Source organism: Pseudorca crassidens, chromosome 16 (assembly GCF_039906515.1).
Source record: "Pseudorca crassidens isolate mPseCra1 chromosome 16, mPseCra1.hap1, whole genome shotgun sequence".
NCBI lineage: Eukaryota > Metazoa > Chordata > Mammalia > Artiodactyla > Delphinidae > Pseudorca > Pseudorca crassidens.
Genome location: NC_090311.1, coordinates 1,399,082 through 1,418,937, shown reverse-complemented (window position 1 = coordinate 1,418,937; position 19,856 = coordinate 1,399,082). Strand labels below are relative to the sequence as shown.

At 57.5% G+C, this 19,856-nt stretch overlaps 1 protein-coding gene and 1 pseudogene across 28 annotated transcripts in view; both read left to right on the top strand.

Moving 5' to 3' along the window:
• Positions 1-19,856, top strand: part of JAKMIP3 (Janus kinase and microtubule interacting protein 3) — a 105,077-nt gene that overhangs the window by 37,708 nt on the left and 47,513 nt on the right. For all 28 annotated transcript variants that reach the window (XM_067708986.1, XM_067709008.1, XM_067709006.1 and 25 more), the window contains one exon: positions 9,712-9,939. In XM_067708986.1, the coding sequence (XP_067565087.1) occupies positions 9,805-9,939 (135 nt within the window). In that variant the 5' untranslated portion in view covers positions 9,712-9,804. The remainder of the gene's footprint in view (positions 1-9,711; positions 9,940-19,856) is intronic.
• LOC137209490 (nucleolar protein 56 pseudogene) lies at positions 665-4,635 on the top strand (annotated as a pseudogene).

The following is a 19,856-nucleotide window of genomic DNA, read 5'->3' as shown; positions in this document are numbered from 1 at the left end:
TCCTGTCAAGACAAGAAAAACTCTGCACATTGGGTCTAAAGCAAACACAAGGAGACTCTGAAAGGGGGCATGAAGGAGGCATCCGGCTAGGGTCCTCGAGACCCAAGAAGATACAGCGCAGAGAGCTCCCTGGGTTTCCCTGGCCTCGTACATTCCGGCGTTGGGAGTTGAAGAAGCCAAGTCAGACACACCAACAGGCACAAACAGAAACAGCCCCAAGAAAAGCCTGCTCTCTCTGGCCAAAGGGCCAGCAGCAGAACAGCCGAGAACAGCCTAGCAACAGACGTCTTACTGAAGAGGATGTACAGATGGCAGATGAGAACATGAAAAGACGTTACCAATCGTGGTTAGGGAAATGCCAGTGAAAACCACCGTAAGACATAAATCGTACCAATGTTTTCTTAGGTCAATCTCCCAAGGCAGTAGAAATAAAAACAAAAATAAGCAAATGGGACCTGATCAAACTTACAGACTTGTGCACAGGAAGGGAAACCATAAGCAAAAGGAAAAGACAACCTATGGAATGGGAGAAAATGTTTGCAAATGACGTGAGCGACAAGGGCTTAGTTTCCAGAATATACAAACGGCACGTACAACTCAATAGCAAAAAAACAAACAACCCAATTGGAAAATGGGCAAAACGCATCTCCCCATACCTGGCAAACACATGCAGTATTGCCTCACGAACTGATTGCTTCTCTGAGGTACCTACCAGTGTATTTGGGGAGAAGCTTCGAGAACAAGTTGAGGAGCGGCCGTCCTTCTATGAGACTGGAGAGATTCCACGAAATAATCTGGATGTCATGAAGGAGGCAATGGTTCAGGCAGAGGAAGCAGCTGCTGAGATTACTAGGAAGCTGGAGGAACAGGAGAAGAAACGCTTGAAGAAGGAAAATAAAAGGCTGGCTGCGGTGGCCCCGGCGTCTTCAGAAAACAGCAGTAGGACCCCGGAGGAATGTAAGGGGACAATGAAAGACCCAAAAGGAAGCAAAAGCAAAAGCCCCAGGAAGCGCCTCAGGAGAATGGAATGGAAGCTTCCCAGAATGGAATGGAATGGAAGACCCTCTGTCTCCTCCAAACCCAGAAAAGAGAAATCTTTTCCCAAGGAGAAGTTGGTTAGTAGTGATCCTGAAGAGACAGCTGGAGTGGAAGTCTCACCAACAGGAAGAAATCTGTCCCCAAAGAGGAACCAGAGAGGGACCCTGAAGAGTCAGGACACCAGAGGGTCCCCGAGAAAAAGAGGGAATTCCCTTCCAAGGGGAAGCCCCGCAGCAGTGAACCCGAGGAGGCTGCTGCCAGCAAGAGCCGCAGCTCCAGGACAAAGAGAAAAGCTCCGAAGCTCCTCCAGGGAGAGGAGATGGACGCTTCCCTAGTGGGGCACAGCTGGCAGGGGCATTTCCCAACCATCCCCTGTAGCCCAATAAAAACAAAAACAACAACCACAACAAATGGGCAAAAGACCTGAATAGACATTCCTCCAAAGAAGACATACAGGTGGCCGACAGGCACATGAAAAGATGCTCAACGTCGCTAATTATTAGAGAAATGCAGATCAAAACTACAGTGAGGCATCACCTCACACGGGTCAGAATGGCCGTAATTAAAAGGTCTACAGATGACAAATGCTGGAGAGGGTGTGGAGAGAAAAGGAACCCTCCCACACTGTTGGTGGGAATGTAAATTAGTGTAGCCACTATGGAAAACAGTACGGAGGTTCCTCAGAAAACTAAAAACAGAACTACCATATGATCCAGCAATCCCACTCCTGGGCATATATCCGGACAAAACTATAATTCAAAAAGATACCTGCACCTCTGTGTTCATAGCAGCACTATTCACAATAGCCAAGACATGGAAACAACCTAAATGTCCATCAACAGATAATGGATAAAGAAGATGGGGTACATATATACAGTGGAATACTACTCAGCCATAAAGAAGAATGAAATAATGCCATTTGCAGCAACATGGATGCAACTAGAGATTATCATACTAAGTGAAGTAAGTCAGAAAGAGAAAGACAAATACCATATGATATTACTTATATGTGGAATCTAAAATATGACACAAGTGAACCTATCTACAAAACAGAAACAGACTCACTGACATAGAAAACAGACTTGTGGTTGCCAAGGGGGAAGTGGGTGGGGGAGGGATGGATTGGGAGTTAGGGATTAGCAGATGCAAACTCTTATATATAGAATGGATAAACAGAAAAGTCCTACTATATAGCACAGGGAACTATATTCAATATCTTTAGATAAACCATAATGAAAAAGAATATAAAAAAAGAATGTATATATATATATATATATATATATATATGTATAACTGAGTCACTTTGCTGTACAGCAGAAACTAACACAACATTGTAAATCAACTATACCTCATTAAAAAAATAAAACCACAATGAGATGCCACCTATCGGGATGGCTAAAATCAAAAATAGCAACCCCAAATGCTGACGAGGATGCAGACAGACCAGATCCCTCACGTGCTGGGGGCAGGGGTGTCAGGTGGTGCGGCCCCTCTGGAAAGCAGTTTGCAGTTTCTTAAGTGACTAAACATTCAACTGTGTACAATCCAGCAGTTGTACGTCTAGGCATTTGTATCAGAGAAATGAAGACTTATGTTCACACAACAGTCTGCCCATGAATGTTTATGGCATCCTTGTCCGTAATAACCTAAAACTGGAAGCAGCCCAGGTGTCCTTCAGTGGGTGAGTGGATAACGTGACCACACTACGAGTGCTACGTACACAGCAGTAAACACGAACGAACATGAACTCTACACACACAACTTGGATGGATCTCCAGAATTACGCTGAGTGAAAAAAGGTGATTCCAAAAGGTCACATACTATACGATTTCGTTTCTATAACCTTCTTGAAATGACAAAATTATAGAAATGGAGAGCAGATTTGTGGTTGCCAGGGGCTAAGGAGGGGATAAAGGTTGGGTTTAAAAGGCAGCAGGAGGGATCCTCGTGGAGAGAGGGTGTTCCGTAACCTGACATTTCCAAAATCAGTGTCCTGGTCATGATTCTTAGTTTCTCAAGATGCTTCCGTGGTGGGAACTGCACCGAGGGTACGTGGGATCTCTCTGTATTCGTTCACGTGGCTGCACCTGAATCTACAATCATCTCGAAGTTTATTTAAGAATAAGCCGTGGTACCTCTAGGGAAGTTCAGTGTTCTAACTCATTCACGGTGAGTCAAAACTGCAGCCTCGAATCACACACATCTCCTTCCAACAAAGAGGGAAATGCATTGGATTCAGTCCTGTAAACCAGAAATGATGACTCACCATCAAATTTATAGATAAAAATACGAGTGTGTTGAGGTCACGGCAAAGATCTTGCGGCTGAACCACGGGCCTTGTGAGAAGAACCGGCATCTTCTCCACTGGAGGATCTTATCGTCTGTTGTGATGGTCACCGTGGTGGGAGCACAGATGTCCCCCAGGCCCTGTAGAAGCACCCCCCCCCCCACCGATGCATCCAGTAGGGTGCATGTCAGGTGGGTCGGCCATCTCACCAGGCACGGGTGGCTGCCCGCCTGGAGCCCCGTCTGGCTCTTCCTCTCCTATGGCCTGTCTTCACAGTAACCTCCTGCCAGGTGAGGGGCGCTTGGGCTGAGGAGGGGACTCCTTACCCAGACGCTTCTCTCCCGGAGCTGGATTTCCTACACCTGATGATGACCAAGAACAGGGTCTCTGCCTACCACATGGACTCCTGGGCACTTCCTCCTCCTGGAGAGCCTGGACCATATTGAATAGGCTTTCTTGGGAGAGTCTCGTGCTTTTGGGGGCTTGAGAATCATTTTCTAAAATATCTCTGGGAGGTCGCGTGCCTGGTAGCAGGACAGAGTGGGCAGGGAAAGGGGACCACCCTGGTCCGTTCAGCCGTAACTTCCCGGCCAGGTGGGCCATGCCTGGTTCCTAGCGTTCTTCACAGCAGTTCCCACCAGAACCCGGAGGGAGGGTATGGGAAAGTCTCCTTTCCTTCCCTTCTTCCTTTTATCAAACACCACCACCCTATTTTCTGCAAACTCCATTTCCAGTCAGGGTTTATGCAAGATCAACACACATTTGACTTCTTGGAGAATGTTGCAGTTAGAAATAACAGTTATAACCCAAACCCCCAATAATTGTAATCTCTCTTAGGAGATACATTAAAAACACCGTGCGTGTTCCTAAGGGTCGCTGTCGGTTTAGCACGAGACGAGCCCTTTCTTCACACGTCTGATTTGATTAGCAACAAAAGTCTTGCTGTTACAGGCGAAGGGCATTGCGGCAGAAGTCCACCAATACCTGACGATTTCCGGGCCGCGTCCAGTAGGATGCATGTCATTCCTGGGAGGAAATGAAGCCAGTCAGATGCTCCTTCCTGTGAATTCGCAGAAAGCCGTCCCCAAACTGGGATGTGTCTGAAGTCGGTGCAGGAAGGGGAGTTGTTTCTGAGCGCAGCGCTGGGCGCACGCCGTGTGGGGTGTGACACCCAGCCTTCCAGGTCAGAGAAGCACACCCGGAGCACCCCTCAGCTGCCCCCGGGCCTGCCGCCGGGCTCGGCCGTTTTTCTCCTCCTTGTACCCTCGGACGGGACGCCTCTGCCTAGGGGACCCAGTGGCCTGACTTGAAGGTTTGCCAGAAAAGTCCCTTTGATGGGGTGCTGTGCGCGGCCGCCTCTCTGGGCCTTTTGCTGAGCCGAGAAAACCCTGTGCTGGGCAGCCGTGTCCTCCTTGGGGTCAGAGCAGGATGGCAGAGGCCTCCTTGCTGGGCGGGGGAGGAGAGGGGCTGCTGCCCCGTTTGCTCAGAGCTGTTCCGACCTCAGGACGAGAGAGAGCGCGTGGGTAGGGGCTCAGGGTGCAGGAACTCGGGCGCTCGACCGAAGGCTGACGTGACTCGGCTCCCCGGGTCGTGTCCTGCAGGCACAGGCGCTATGGCTGGCGTGGCTGCACCGGGGCTGCTCCGGTCCCTGGTCCCCATGAGGCTTCACGCTGTAGTCTCGTGCGCGCCCCTCGGACTCCTGAGCTCTGCCTCTGGCCCCTAGAAAAGTCGATTCAGCCTCAGCCTCTTTGCCCCGCTAGCCCTTCGGAGGACCGTCTCCCGCCCTTCATCTGCGGGAGGCCCCAGGACGCTCAGGGGCCCGCTGTTCCCAGGGTCGGCGATGGGGGGGCCAGGGGTGGAGGCCCTCCGGGCTTCTTGTCTGGGCAGCCCTCTGCCGCCGCCTGCGCCCCTGCGCCACGCCGCAGCCCCCGGAGCCCGTGCTACTCCCCAGCCCCACCTCCTGGAGGCCGGGCCCTGCTGGGGGCTTCCCCGCCTGCCCCATGCTCTCCCTGTTCCGCCCAAGCAAAACTCCTCTTTCTGGAGGTCTCCAGGCGTGGGCCAGAGTCTTCGATCAACACTTACATCCAGCCTTGCATGACCAGTTGATCTCCCTCTCTGGGGGATGTTGATGTTTTCCAAGAAAAATGAATTTTAATGGGAAAGGGGTCTCTTCAGGGCTCCTCCGGGACCCATGGCTGGCCTGTTCCAGGGAGTAAAATGTGTCCGCTCTGAGCCACAGACCCTCGCCAGCCCCGCTGCCAGGCTCGCGGTGAGGTGAGGGTCCTGCCTGGGGAGGAAGGCGCCTGGAACCCGCACCCCAGCCCGGTCTGAGGGCCCCACAGCCTACGCCCTGTGTGTCCGCCCCGCTGCCACCGGGACCTGGACCTGTGCCCCCTCCTCCGGCCATTGGTCCCGTGGCCTGTACTTTGGAGGTCGCTGTGGGATATGACAGGTGCCTCTGACCCTCCCGCACCTTGGATTTCCATGGAATTGACAAGATCAGAAGCATCAGGTCATCCTTTCTTCTCCGTAGATAAACCGCTTAACCCAGAAAGAGTCCATGTAAATACGACCAGCTTTGCAAGGTCAAAACCCCGTTATGACCCTGGCCGCTCACCCGTCGCTGGGGCGTCACCCCGGCTGCGGTCTGCCTGTTGGCGGTTTCCTTCTTCCCGCACGTCGGGGGCGGCGCACCAGCCCGGAGTCTCCACGTGGAGAAATGCTGCATGGAGGCCGGCAGGACAGGTGGGGGCCAAGCATACGGACCGGCTTCCCGTGGCGACTGTTGCATGGTACAGACATGCTCGTGGACCGCGAGCTTTGTCTCCTCTCTCAACCCTCCCAACACAAAATGACTTCTTCAGAGAGATCAGAACAGACCTCTTCTGCTTGTTTTATTACCTCCTTGGAGACCCCAAGACAGAGGCGGACAGACTGCGCTGTGGATCCAATAATTTAACAACTTCTGACCAAAGCGCGGCAAACGCGGTTGGTCTGGGTCTCAAGTGGGAGCTGGGTTGGTGCAGGGAGCACGAGAGGACTTGGTGAAATCCCCCACCCCCTCTCCTGCACCCCTGGGCCTCCCATGTAGGCACACGACACTCGTATTTGGGAGGGTCTGATTCAACGGCAAAGATTTAAGGCGCCCGGCACCGCGACGCAGACTCCAATTACGGGAGCAGAGTGACTTGAGGGTGCTTAAGTGAGTATCAGGCGGGCTGCAGCCTGGTCACCGCCCCACGCATGGCCGGTTGGACATCGCCCCTCCCCTTCCCACCAGCACCGCAGCTCCCAACCATGAACTGAGCGGGCGGGAGGCCCAAGGCCTGACCCTGAGTCTGGGGGCGGTTCCACATCTGAGGCTCAGACTGCGTGGTCTGTGGCTCCACGTGGAGGGGCGGCTCCGGCCCACCCGAGACCTGGTGGTAGGGCTGGCACAGCACTGCTCCGACCCCTCCAGAGGGCAGTGACGCTTCCTGGCAGGAGTGCCCACCCGGCGGCCAGAGCATACAGGAGAGCCCGAGGCCTTCCATGCGCTGGGCCCCGAGGCCACAGAGGGCTCCGTGGACGTTCGTGAGTGGCCATGCGGAGCTGTCAGAGCTGGGGCGGCGTGTGCAGGGCTGCCTGCGGCTCAGGGGTGGGGCTGCCTGGCGGGAAAGGAGAGCAGGTGCTGGGAGGGTGGGTCCTAGCGTGGGCGCCCCATCATGGGAGGTGGCCGAGAGAAAGGGGGGCAGGCAGTGGAGCCCCCGCGGATGTGTCTGCGTTTAGCGAGCTTCTCCAGTTTCCCCGAGGGAGGGACAGGCACGCCCCCCCATCCCCACCCTGACCACCCAGCATCCAGTCTCCGTGCAGGCGGCCCCGCCTGCTGCGACCTGTGACCGCCATCCCTGCAGGATCCGTGCTCGGCCCTTGGCCCGTCAGCTGCCGTGAGGGCCCCACCCTGGGTGGGCAGCTTGGGCTTCACGGGCCCGAGGGTCTCAGCCAGGGAGGGAGAGCCCTTGACGGAGAGCGGTGGGGCTGAGCCCTGGTGAATGCAGCCCCCGTGCGGATCCAGGCCCACGCTGGGCAGACAGGGTGGCCACAAGGGCCCTGTCCAGTGGGTGCCCGTGGTGTCCTTCTCAGACGGCCCCACCGCAGCCCCTCAGGCCTGTGCTCCCACTGGCTAATCACGGGCCTCCTCGGACGAGAGCACAGCCCTGGCACGAGCCAGCTGAAGCCCCCGGCATCCCCGAGGTGGAGGGCTTCGCAGCGCTGGCCGAGACCTCACCACTCCCAAAGCCTCTGTCTCCCCTCCGTCCGCCCTTTCTTTCTCCCGGGGTGGCAGGAAGGACATGGAAGTATGTGTTACGTACGTAGCATCCGTGAGACTATGTGCTTTGTGGGTGTGGGTGTGTGTGCGGCGAAGCCACAGGGTGCAGAGAAGCACGTAACAGGGACCAGGGGACCCTGAAGCTGCCCGGGCACACGTGGCCTCCATGTCACGGGAGCCCCGTTTCCCTCTGACGTGGGCAGCGGTGCCCGTGGGGAAGTGTGGTGACCCCGTCTACCGAAGCGCCGACTCCCCAAAGGCCCAAAGCGGATGCGCTCAGTACAGATAGGATGCGGGGCAGAGGGGGCGACCCCCGTGCTGCTCCCCGGGAGTCGCCCTGAAGAGTGCCCCCGGAGGACGAGCGTGGCCCGGGCAGAAGGAGAGGCCCTGGACGCCCTGCCTCGGGTGTGGGCGAGTGGGACCCCCACGTGCTCCCAGCGGGCTCTGGGGAGATTTACTTTGTCCACACTCATTTCCATAAATAACGAGGTCAAGACACTTACCGTATTTGTGCCTAAATGGATGTTGGAGAAAACTGTGAACTTGCCTTTAGGGAGACGCCAGGCTGGGGCTGAAGATCCGTTACTGCGTCGAAAGCTCTCGGTGCTGGGAGGCCGGGGCCAGGGTGGAGGCCGCTCAGCCCCTGGGGGTCTGAGCCAGCCAGAGCTGACGCCGTCTGCATCGAGCCCTCCGGAGGAAATAAAGGTGGACTGTGTTCTGGACCAGCCCGAGGCCGGGTGGGCGGGGCCTGGCTGGGGGCGGGGCGCGGAGGGCCCCTCTGCTGCTGTCCAGTGGGGCGCCCCACCTCCGGCGTCTCCTTCAATATTACCCTGCCCTTGGTTACCTGTTAGACGGCTGGTGATGCTGCTCTCTATCCAGGAAAGGCCTGCAGAGTTTCATTTAAAAATAAGTAAAGAATAACAAGACCATTTTCAGAAAACTAGCAGTTGGGGAGGAGCTCAGCCAGTGAATTGCACAGGCGCTGGGAATTCACTGCGATGGCAGGACACGGGGAGGCGGGAGGGTAGGGCCGGGGGGCTGGGTCCTGGCACAGTTGCTCGTGAGACGGCGTGGAGAACAGGCTGGAGAGGGTGACGGGGGCGGGGGGGGGGGAAGTAGGGAGGGTGGGGCTTGGTCCAGGGGAGTCGCTGTGGGACCGGGCCTGGGGACACTGCAGGGCAGCCATGGGGCCAGGTCCCTACTCACAGAAGGCTGAGTGCTGGCTGACGGCACGGCCCCCCACCCAGAACTCCTGGCCAGTGGGTCCCAGTGGTCCCCCAGGACCTCCCAGACCAGGCCTTGAAGAGCCTCACCAGGTGGACGGGACCCGCTGTGCACCTCAGCACGGGTGTCCAAAGCACAGGATGGAGGCCTTGGGGGACACTGGGGGCACTCTCGTGTCTCTCTGTGCGGGTGAGGAAACTGAGGCACGGGGTGTCGCGGGGAATGAGTGCAGAGCAGGGCTCAGCCTGCCTCTGCTTTCTCATCCAGGCGAAGTTGGTGGATGCACCCAGTTCCCACACTTGCGCCGGCGCGAGGACACAGGAGGAGGGAGGGGCAGCCCCAGGCCTGGGGGCAGCAGGTTCGGGCACGGGGCTGGGTGCTGGATGAGCCGGCCTGGGGCGGGGCGCTGGCACCCAGGGGGGCCCAGGTCACGTGCTCACCCGCTGAGCTGGCTGGGCACCTGGGCTGAGGGTGTGACCCCTTCCGAGGTGAAGTTTGTAGGCCCCGTGGAGGGGCCCAGGGGTCCCAGCCGCCACTCCCTTTGGTGTTTCTAACCCACTGTTCCCATCAGGCTGCCACACACCCTTGTATGAAAGGCGGGCCTTAACTTTGGGTCCCCCGGTGTCTTATTCCAAAGGGGCAAAGAGCAAACATTCATTAAGCGCTGGTCACATGTGCGGCAGGGGACTTGCTCTAGCTTTGGGGGGGGTCCCCGTCAGGGGTGCTGTGCAGAGCGCAGAAGGCCCCTGCGGGCCCGGGGCTGTGACCTGGCGGGCAGTCAGGAGCCAGCGTGGCCCCGCCCACCCTGCGGCGCCGAGCTCAGGCCTGCTCACCAGGTGTGCTTCCCCTCCAGGTGACTGAGAAAATGTAGCGGAGCCCAGCTCGGCGCGCACAGCCCAGCCCGGACGAGCGGCCCGCCCCGAGCGCCCCTCGGGCCACCCTCACCATGTCCAAGAAGGGCGCGGGCGGCCGAAGCAAGGGGGACAAGGCAGAGGTCCTCGCGGCGCTGCAGGCCGCCAACGAGGAGCTGCGGGCCAAGCTCACCGAGATCCAGATCGAGCTGCAGCAGGAGAAGAGCAAGGTGGGCCCCGCGCCCCTCCGCGCCCCCACCACCTCACCACGCCTTCCTGGGCCCCCGAGCCCCCCCCCCCGCCTCGCCACGCCTTCCTGGGCCCCCCGCGCCCCCCCTGCCTCGCCACGCCTTCCTGGGCCCACCGCGCCGCCCCCCGCGCCCCCCCGCCTCGCCACGCCTTCCTGGGCCCCCCGCGCCCCCCCACCTCGCCACGCCTTCCTGGGCCCCCCGCGCCCCCCACTGCCTCGCCACGCCTTCCTGGGCCCGCAGGGTCTGCCCGGAGCGGGGTGGAGCCAGGTCTCTGCAGATGTGCCAGCCCAGGTGGTCCCCGGGTCCCAGCGGCTCTCAAGGCAGCTCGGGAGCATAGACAGCGCCAGGGAGGGGGCTCCAGACCCACAGGGGGGTGTGCGGACACGGGCCTGACCCGCGGGAGCAGCCCTGGTCCTCAGCGTGTGGGCCGAGGGGCCTTGTCCAACCACACCGTCCCTGGAACGGTGCGGCTTCCCCCTGAACTGTTCACAGTGGAATTTCACCCAAATATAACAGCCCCAAAGCAAACAGCCAGGCCCTGGGCTCAAGGCCTCCAGGTGTTGGGAGGCAGCTCTCCTAACTGACCCACTTGGAAGCGTCGGTCCCAGACCCCAGTGGGCAGCCCTGTGATGACCCCCTGCCCGGACACCCAGCCCTCGGGGGTCCTTGCAGCCTGCAGAGAAGGCTGGGCTTGTGCTGCGGCTGAGGGGGTCCTGGTCAGAGGATGCCCTCCCCTCTCAGTGCCAGGCCAGGCCCGGGGGGCCGTCTCCCCCTCCCACGCTTCCCTGCCTCTCTGTCACCTCCATCCTCTCCTCGCTTCCCACCCAGGAGCCACTAGGAAGTACATGGGCTCTTGGGAAGGAGATGCAAAGAAGAGAAAATCTGGGGAGAGGGAGGCGTGGGGAGGGGAGAACACCAGGGCGGGCTTCTCTCCCGGAGGGTTTGAAAGGTCCCTGGCTGTGGTCTGGCCGGCATAACGGCCCCGCAGCCTTGCCCTCCCGGGAGGCCCGGTCAGGGAGGGAGTCACAGGAGGCGGGGGCCAGCTGCTTCGCAACCTCCTGGTTAAATCACAAGAGGGATGGTATTTTGTGACGTGTGATGACTATATGGAATTCAGAGTTCATTGTTAGTAGATAAGTCGTTAGGACCCAGCCCCGCCCGTTCGTTTACACATCGTCTGCAGCTTAGTAACAGCAGCGCCATCTGAGCCATAGGTCTGAAATACTGCGTGCATGGCCCGTTACAGAAAAAGCGTGCGGGCCGGTCCTGGTCACCTCCCTCCCTCCTAGGTCCCTTGCTCTGTGAAAGGGGACAGACAGCTCCGGGCGCAGGGCCTCCAGCATGGACACTAGAAGGCGGCTGTCACAGTGACCACGTGGCCGTTCCCGTGGCCAGGCCTCCTCGCTGGGCCTGCAGGACAGTCAGAGCCTGCTGAGTGCCCGTGGTGAGGACCCAGGGAGTTGGAGAGCATCGGTGTCAGCACCTGCTCTGGGCCAGGTGGTCGCAGAGCCAGCAAGGACAGCCCAGGGGGCCCTGACACGCTGCCTGGCTGGAGCACGGGGCAAAGGCACCGACATGAGTGGCCTGGGATGGAGAGTTGTCGAGTTGTCCCCGGACGCAGAGAGCATCTGTTCTGCGCCCTAGAGGCACGTGGGCGCTCCGAGTATCTTGTCCTGACCAGACTGTAGGGGCTGCGAGGCCAAGCCTCGGACATCACTCTGGCCCTCCCCCTCCCCTGTTTGCAGATGGAAGAGAAGAGGGGCTGACTTGTTAGGAACCTAATGATAATGAAACTCTTTGTTTTATTGGGTAAAAATATAATAGCAATTGTCTTTTCAACGCAAAGAAACGCCGCGTGGTAGAAATCACTAAGTAATAGTACCTTTGCCCGAATCTCCAGATTCTGTCCACCATTTACAGCAGCATCGTGCGCGTCCCACGTGCAGCTTTATCAAAACCCATCCGTACTGCGGCAGTCCAAGGGGCGTGTGCCGGCCCCTGGCTGGCCAACAGGCCGAGTCTGGCCGGGTCGGAGCTCGCAGCTCTCCCTGGTGGCAGACAAGAGTCCTGGGCCTGGCGTCAGAGGCCCTGTTATTTATAGAAGGTGTACTTACTGTCTTTTGAGAAGATGATACAACCTCTTGGTTCAAAACTCCAAAGGAAGAGAAGAAAAGGCCCAGCATCAGGGAGCCTCTGTTCTTCGGGTCCACACCCCAGGTCACCTCCCAGAGGGGTTCAAGTTACAGTTTCTTGAACGCACCTGTGTGTCTCTTTTTAAAGCATAAATGACACACGGTTCTGAGTCCCTTTTTCTTCTTCCCTTCACCGTGTGTCTGGGAGGCTGGAGCTCCCGAGGGTTCCTTCATCCCACTCACATGGTCCAGCACATGCAGCAGCCCTGCGGAGAACACCCCTGTCTGCATGTCCTGGACCACACGTGCAAGAGCATGTGTGACTGCAGTGTGACAGTGACCACAGCAGGGCCCATGAGAGTGCAGAGGGCCCTTCAGGGAGGTGGACGCAGTCGGAAGCTCCAGGACTCAGATCCACGTCGAATCCACGCTGGGCTGGGTTTGCTGCCCGAGTGCGGGCTGCTCTGGCCGCACCAGCCTGTCAGCGTTCCTTCGTACAGGCACCCTCGTTTCCCCGGCTAGAAAAGGACTCTGGTATCTTTTTTACCTCTGCCTGTGGTTCTTTCTAGTTAAGGCCCCTTAGGCTGTGGTTTCCAGACCTCACTGTGCATCACAGTTTCCTGTGACTCTTGTTGAAAACACAAGACCCTAAAAGACAACCTCCTAAACGGGAGAAAATATTTGCAAATGTTATGAGCAATAAGGGGTTTTAATACCCAAAATATATAAACAGCTCGTACAACTCAACATCAAAAAACCACACAACCTGATTTTAAAATGTGCAGAAGAACGGAACAGATGCTTTTCTAAAGAGGAAGTGCAGGTGGCCAACAAGCACATGAAGAGATGCTCAACATCACTAATCCTAAGGGAAATCAAATCGAAGCCACGGTGAGACGTCGCCTCACGCCTGTCAGAAAGGCCATCGTCAAAAAGGACACAAATGGCAAGTGTTGGTGAGGGTGTGGAGGAAAGGGAGCCCTCGCGCACTGTTGAGGGTGTGGAGGAAAGGGAGCCCTCGCGCACTGTTGGCATGAGAGCAAATTGCTGCAGCCACTGCGGAGAACAGTACTGATGTTTCTCAAAAAACTAGAAATAGAGCTACGATATGACCCAGCAATTCCACTCCGGGGTATATATCTGAAAAAAAAAAACCAACCGAAAACACTAATTTGAAAAGACACATGCACCCCAATGTTCACAGCAGCATTATTTACAATTGCCAAGATATGGAGGAAACCTAAGTGTCCGTCAACAGACGAATGAATAAAGAAGATGTGGTACATATATGCACAATGGAATATTACTCAGCCATAAAAAAGAATGAAATTTTTCCATTTGCAGCAACATGGATAGACTTGGAAGGCATTATGCTAAGCGAAATAAGCCAGACAGAGAAAGACAAATACCATTTGACATCACTTATATGTGAAGTCTAAAAAATACAACAAACTAGTGAATATAACGAAAAAGAAGCAGACTTGCAGATGTAGAGAACCAACTAGTGGTTACCAGTAGGGAGAGGGCAAAGGGGAGGGTCAGGATAGGGGTAGGAGATTAAGAAGTACAAACTAGGGCTTCCCTGGTGGCGCAGTGGTTGAGAGTCCGCCTGCCGATGCAGGGGACACGGGTTCCTGCCCCGGTCCGGGAAGATCCCACGTGCCGCGGAGCGGCTGGGCCCGTGAGCCATGGCCGCTGAGCCTGCGCGTCCAGAGCCTGTGCTCCGCGACGGGAGAGGCCCCAGCAGTGAGAGGCCCGCGTACCGCAAAAAAAAAAAAAAAAAAAAAAGAAGAGAGGGAAAACCCCACAGGCCCATGGCCTCACCTTCTGCAGAACTGAGCTCTCCGAGCCCTGGCTGCTCTGAAGCCTCCACTTTGGGCTTCGCTGCCGAGAGCTACCTCCCCACAGGGTAGCCGCCAGTCCCCCTGGTCCTGCTGCCACCCCTGTCTTCTCCCCCGCCTCCTGGCTGAGCTGGAGCTGGGCTGGAGGGAACAGTGCCCCGGGGCCGAGGCGGGACGTGCCATCCCAGGGAGCGCTGCCTTCCTGCAGAAAGACACACCCAGGTGGTGTAGTAGGTAACGACCCCTCATTTCTTTGCTCAGCCTCTGGGCCTGTGGCTGGCCCAGAGCAGGTGCGGGGGGCAGTGGAAAGGAGCAGCAGGGGTACAGGCAGACCAGGAATGCAGGCCCGGCCGCGAGCCCTGAGGACGTTCTCTGAGCCCCCGCGTCATTACCTGCCCCCGCCTGGCCTCCCGGCTCCCACTGGTGCGTCCCAGCCAAACATCATCTAAAACATTCTAGATTGTTTTTTAATTGTATTTATTTTTGGCCGTGTTGGCTCTTTGCTGCTGCACGTGGGCTTCTCACTGCAGTGGCTTCTCTTATTGCGGAGCACAGGCTCTAGGCGCGCGGGCTTCAGTAGTTGTGACTCACAGGCTTCAGTAGTTGTGGCACGTGGGCTCAGTAGTTGTGGCACATGGGCTTAGTTGTTGCACAGCATGTGGGATCTTCCTGGACCAGGGGTCGAACCCATGTGTCCCCTGCATTGGCAGGCGTATTCTTAACCACTGCGCCACCAGGGGAGTCCCAACATTCTAGATTTTAAGAAGTGTGTGTGCGCGTGTGTGCGTGTGCGCACGCGTGTGTACAGGTCCCTGCCGCCCGGCATTAGCACGTGCTGTCATTTTGGATTTGAAGGTGGATGAGCCAGAAGCTGGCAGACCTGCTGCCCGCCCTTATTTCCCCCGCACGGTCCTGGGTCCGAGCCCGGCCTCGCCCCACACCCACCAGGAGGCCTGGGCCTCCCTGAGACCGAGAGCCATGGCGCTGGTCCCACAGGGCCGCTGTCATGGGGATATGGGCTCAGACGGGGCTCAGCTCACGGGAGGTGGTCTGTGGCCCTGACGCGGCACCCAGGGTGGGGGTCCTGGGTCTCCATCACTCCATCCCCGGTGGGCGGCGAGCTGGGAGCAGCGCCTGGTTTCCTTCCCAGCGCAGGGCGCACACGGCGTGGGAACTGCCTGCCGTGTTTCCCCTTCGGTTCTTGCCTGCGTTTCCCTCCTCTCCCTACCATCAGTCCAGTAAATAGAAGATGCGTCTGTGTTACCCTTGGAGTCTCTCCCGGGAGGGCGTCTCCTCCTGTAGCCGAGAGCAGGGCTGCAACAGGACCACAGGCAGCTCCCGGGGAATCTCCTCGGTTCTGTCTGCGCAGCCTAGAGACGGACGCTTTACCCCAAGCACGCGGTGGGTTGGTGGTGCCTACGCCCTGGCCAAGTGGGGAATAAGATGCGAATTCGATCTTCACGGCAAATGCTAACAACGTTCACCCTCGCCACCCTTCTGAAGTCTTCGCATGTGTTAACGTCATTGTTACAACCTCAGGACAAATTTGTGCGGCCAGCTCCGTGGACTTGGAGCCTTCCGTCCAGTTTCTAGCACATTCCAGATGCTCCTGCAGCACCCAAGGAGGAGGGCCTGGTTCTGGACCTCATGATGGAAGTGGGTGGACGGCCGGAGGGACCCTTCCCCGGCCCCCAAGGGGCTGGACAGAACAGGGGTGGAGGCTCTCATGCCCCAGGGGTGGGGAAGGCGGCCTCAGGACCAGGCGCCAGCTGCCTCCTCTTCCTTATTAGGGACTCAACACCTCGTCTTGCAGGTTGCGGTTTCCAGGGTCAAGAAGGTCCCTGTGGAGCACAGAGAGACGCCAGTGTACGCGGCAGCCGCGGGCTAAGCATTGCGGATTTCAGGCCCACGGTTAGTTCATCACCGAGGGGGACATGCAGGAATGGAGACTCGACAGCAAAGAATGAAATCATTTAAATGAAAACAGGCCTCTCCTGCTGCCAGGGCGCTGGAGATAAGTGGGACCACCTCGGATGGAGACCCTTCTGAACAGAGGGAGGAGCTTAGCAGGGAGAGGCTGCAAGGGAGAGGCCTCTCGGAAGCTCTGTCCAAGTTAACTCCACGTTGTACTAAAGGGGGGGAAGTACTGGGATCCTTGAAGTGGAAAGAAGAAAGAATCATAGCGACATGACGCCCCTGTGTCTCCGTCACAGGCTCAAGGAAGCTCCGGCTCTAGGCTGGGCACAGAGCAGCCCCTGCTGCCTGCACCCCGCGGTCCCTCCTACAAGCCGTGCCCCCAGCTTGGCCTGGAACCGTGTGTGAGGAACAGAGCAGACACACCCAAGCGTTACACCTGCTGTTACGAAACACACTAGTCCTAACTGGGAGGAGGGGACCCCGTGGGGGGAACCCTGTGCTGAAGTCCAGCCACCCCCCAGCTCCAGGCCATGGACGGCCACTCAGGAAGGACGTACTGAGCACCCTGCCCCCAGGACCACGTCCAGGTGGAGGGAGACATGCAAGAAACAGGAACTGGGCAGCCGGGCGGGGTTACAGCCTCCAAGCCGACACGCTGGGTGGTGGTGTGGTCGCTCTGTTCAGCAATCAGGGAGGGCCTCCCAGGAGAGGTGGCCTTAAGCCAGCCGGGACAGGGAAAACGAGGAAGTGAAGGTGGGAACTAGGGGGGCTCCCGTAATGCAACCGGCGGCCAGGAAGGGCGTCAGGAGAGGTGGCCTAGGGGTCAGGCCACGGAGGGCCATGCAGGTGGGAAGGGCCTAAAAATGTACCGTCTGGACCAGGACATTGGAGAGAGACTGAGACCCACAGGGGACCATGAACTTGGTTGACAGCTGCCTTCAGACTAGGTATGTCCTGGTCACCAGGTCAGCATATTTGTTACCATAAGTCATGCGAAAAAAGCGTGAAGGTCATTGTCTTTCCAAAGCTAGTGAGGTGGGTGGTGTAGATGCCAGCATGTTGCCTGTTTCACAAAGAGGAGGGGGTACAGCGGGGAAGCCGAGGGGGAGACAGAGAGCAGCGGGAGGATTCCGCGCCAGCAGCAGGAGGCCATGTGCACGCGGGGCTGGGGCCGCCCTGGCCCTGGAGACGAGTGGGTGTGATAACACGGGAGTGATCTCCAAATCCGCGAATCCCAGTTATGCCCCAAACTCCTGTGGGGGACCCCTCCCCCCACCCCCCCACGGGAACGCTACATTCTCGCAGCAGCTCCAGGGGGCAGGCCGCAGACCTCGACTTCTCGCCTGTGTGGACAGAGCCACTTGGGACCCTGTAGACAAAAACACTGCAGAAGAGAACACACCGAAAAAATAATGAGCCAGAGGAGGAATGCCTCCCCCTCCCCTGATAACCTGGGAGACCAAGAAGCAGGACCAAGTGTTCAGGAACCTGGCCCGACATGCGGAGGACCACAGGCAACTCACAGCGCCAGGAAGCATGAGGCTCCTGGGGAGTCAGGGGTCGCCTCCATTTATTCAGAGGGAAGCTCTGTTACGCGTGAATCAGGAGTGGGACTGTGCCCTTGTCCCGTCTTAACCCGCACCTGGGCCAGGGCACCTGGCCAGGGAGGGGGAGGGGCAACACCAAGCAGACCATCCGACGTGGGCGGGGCTGCGGGTTCTGCTCGAGTGTCTGTTCCTGAAATGGACCCCGATTGTAGAGCAGTCGTTGGAGGTTGGCAGGAGATAATGTTTCTAGAAGTAAGACCACAGAGGAAAACATCCTTTTTTTTTTTTTGGATTTTTTATTTTTATTTATTTATTTTTTTATATAGCAGGTTCTTATTAGTCATCCATTTTATACTTATTAGTGTATACACGTCAATCCCTATCTCCCAATTCATCCCACCACCACCACCCCCTGCCACTTTCCCCCCTTGGCGTCCATACGTTTGTTCTCTACATCTGTGTCTCTATTTCTGCCCTGCAAACCGGTTCATCTGTACCATTTTTCTAGGTTCCACATATATGCGTTAGTGTACGGTATTTGTATTTCTCTTTCTGACTTACTGCAATCTGTATGACAGTCTCTAGATCCATCCACATCTCTACAAATGACCCAATTTCATTCCTTTTTATGGCTGAGTAATATTCCATTGTGTATATGTGCCACATCTTCCTTATTCATTCGTCTGTCAATGGGCATTTAGGTTGCTTCCATGTCCTGGCTATTGTAAATAGAGCTGCAATGAACCTTGGGGTGCATGTGTCTCTTTGAATTATGGTTTTCTCTGGGTATATGCCCAGTAGTGGGATTGCTGGGTCATATGGTAATTCTGTTTTTAGTTTTTTAAGGAGGGAAAACATCCTTGCTGGTAGAAAAGTGATGTGTCTAAAAATCGCTCGTGAGCAATGAATTAGGACCCCTCCCAGGGCACTGTTTTATCCATTCAGCTTAAACTTCTGTAGGCCCCTGAGCTGTCTGCAGGGCCCCGCACGTTTGTTAACTGGCCTTTGAGAGCTCCAAATGTTTGCGGCGTTACAAGTGGTGGCCGTTTCCACCCAGAGCGGGTGTTGCACGGACCGCACCAGAGCGCTGGGACCACGAGGCACGAAGCTCTAGGCCGCAGTGCCCAGCGCACCCTGCTGCCCGGCACTGAGCATGGAGTGCGGGGCCCGCCCGTGGCCGGTCCGACGCTGCCATTAAAGAGATGCACCTTCTCTCTGCAACTTAAATCAGCAACAGCACGATCTCAGCTCTTAAACGCGATTTGATTCTGATACCTTCTCTTCTCACGAATAATATCTGACACACTTGACAAACAGCATGTCCATTCTGTTCAGCAGTTTGCCGGTGGAGGACTGTGTCCCCAGGCTCTGTCTTTCCGGCATAACGACTGCCCGTCACTCTCAGGGACGTCCTGGTCAAGACTGTGCGTGTGGCCACCCTGTCCTGTGACGCCTGCTCTGTGTCAGGTCTGTGCTGGTCACGAGCCGGGCGTGGTCCATCCTCGTGGGGCTGTGGTCTGGCCTGAGCATTGAAGCCGGTCTTGACCAAGGACGGTAGCACGGCGGTGTCCACCGCTGCTGAACCAGCCGACCTGTGAGCTGCCCGGGCCATTTCTGTCTAAGAGCAGGTCTGAGCCATTTGGCTAGTCGGCTGGGTGGGGTCCCGCCGTGCCGGCGCCCCACCCGCTGGGAAAAGGCTGCCTCGGCCCCATGTGGGACTCGCTAGTGTCCCCCCGTCTCCAGCCCCAAGGTTCTTGTTCTTGTCCAGTTTTCAGGTCTGCCCTGATGCTGTCTGGACCCCCCTCCTCTGCCCCTGAAGAGTCCCAGGCCCGCGGTGGCCTGCTGGGCCCTGGTCCAGCCCCCATCACGCCCACTTCACACGGGGCCGCAGCACCAGGGCCTCCACCACGGGCTGACCCTGGGCATCCATCAGAAGCACATCCGGACGCCCAGCCAGTCCGTACGGTCGGCTGCCGTCTGTTTTCACCTGGCAGAGGGGCTCGCTGGGCCTCACGGGACGGGGCCCGCTGGCGGGCAGACGTGAGTGGGAGGAGGGCATCCTCAACCCTTTTACTGGATGCTGCGGAACAACTGGTCTTAACTGTCCTTCTCACATATTTCACAGCCCCAGAGAGCACACCGCAGTAGGGTTCCACAGCCCATGTGTGCATGTGAATGTACGTGCGTCTGCGTGTGTACACACATGTACATGTGTGAGGACAGGTGTACGTATGTGCATGTGCATGGTGTGTGTGTGTGTGTTGGGGCCTCTCTGGGGTGATCGGCGGGCCTAACAGGCCTGGTGCCGAGTTCCTGGGGTTCCCGCAACCCCCCCCAGCTCTCCCCAGACTTCGTGTTAGACCCCAGGGGTGGAGCCACGACGACTCTCCTCCTTGGCTTCACCTCAGACTCACCTGGACGGGAAATGTAAAAGGAGTCCCAAGGCCCAGGCCACCCCT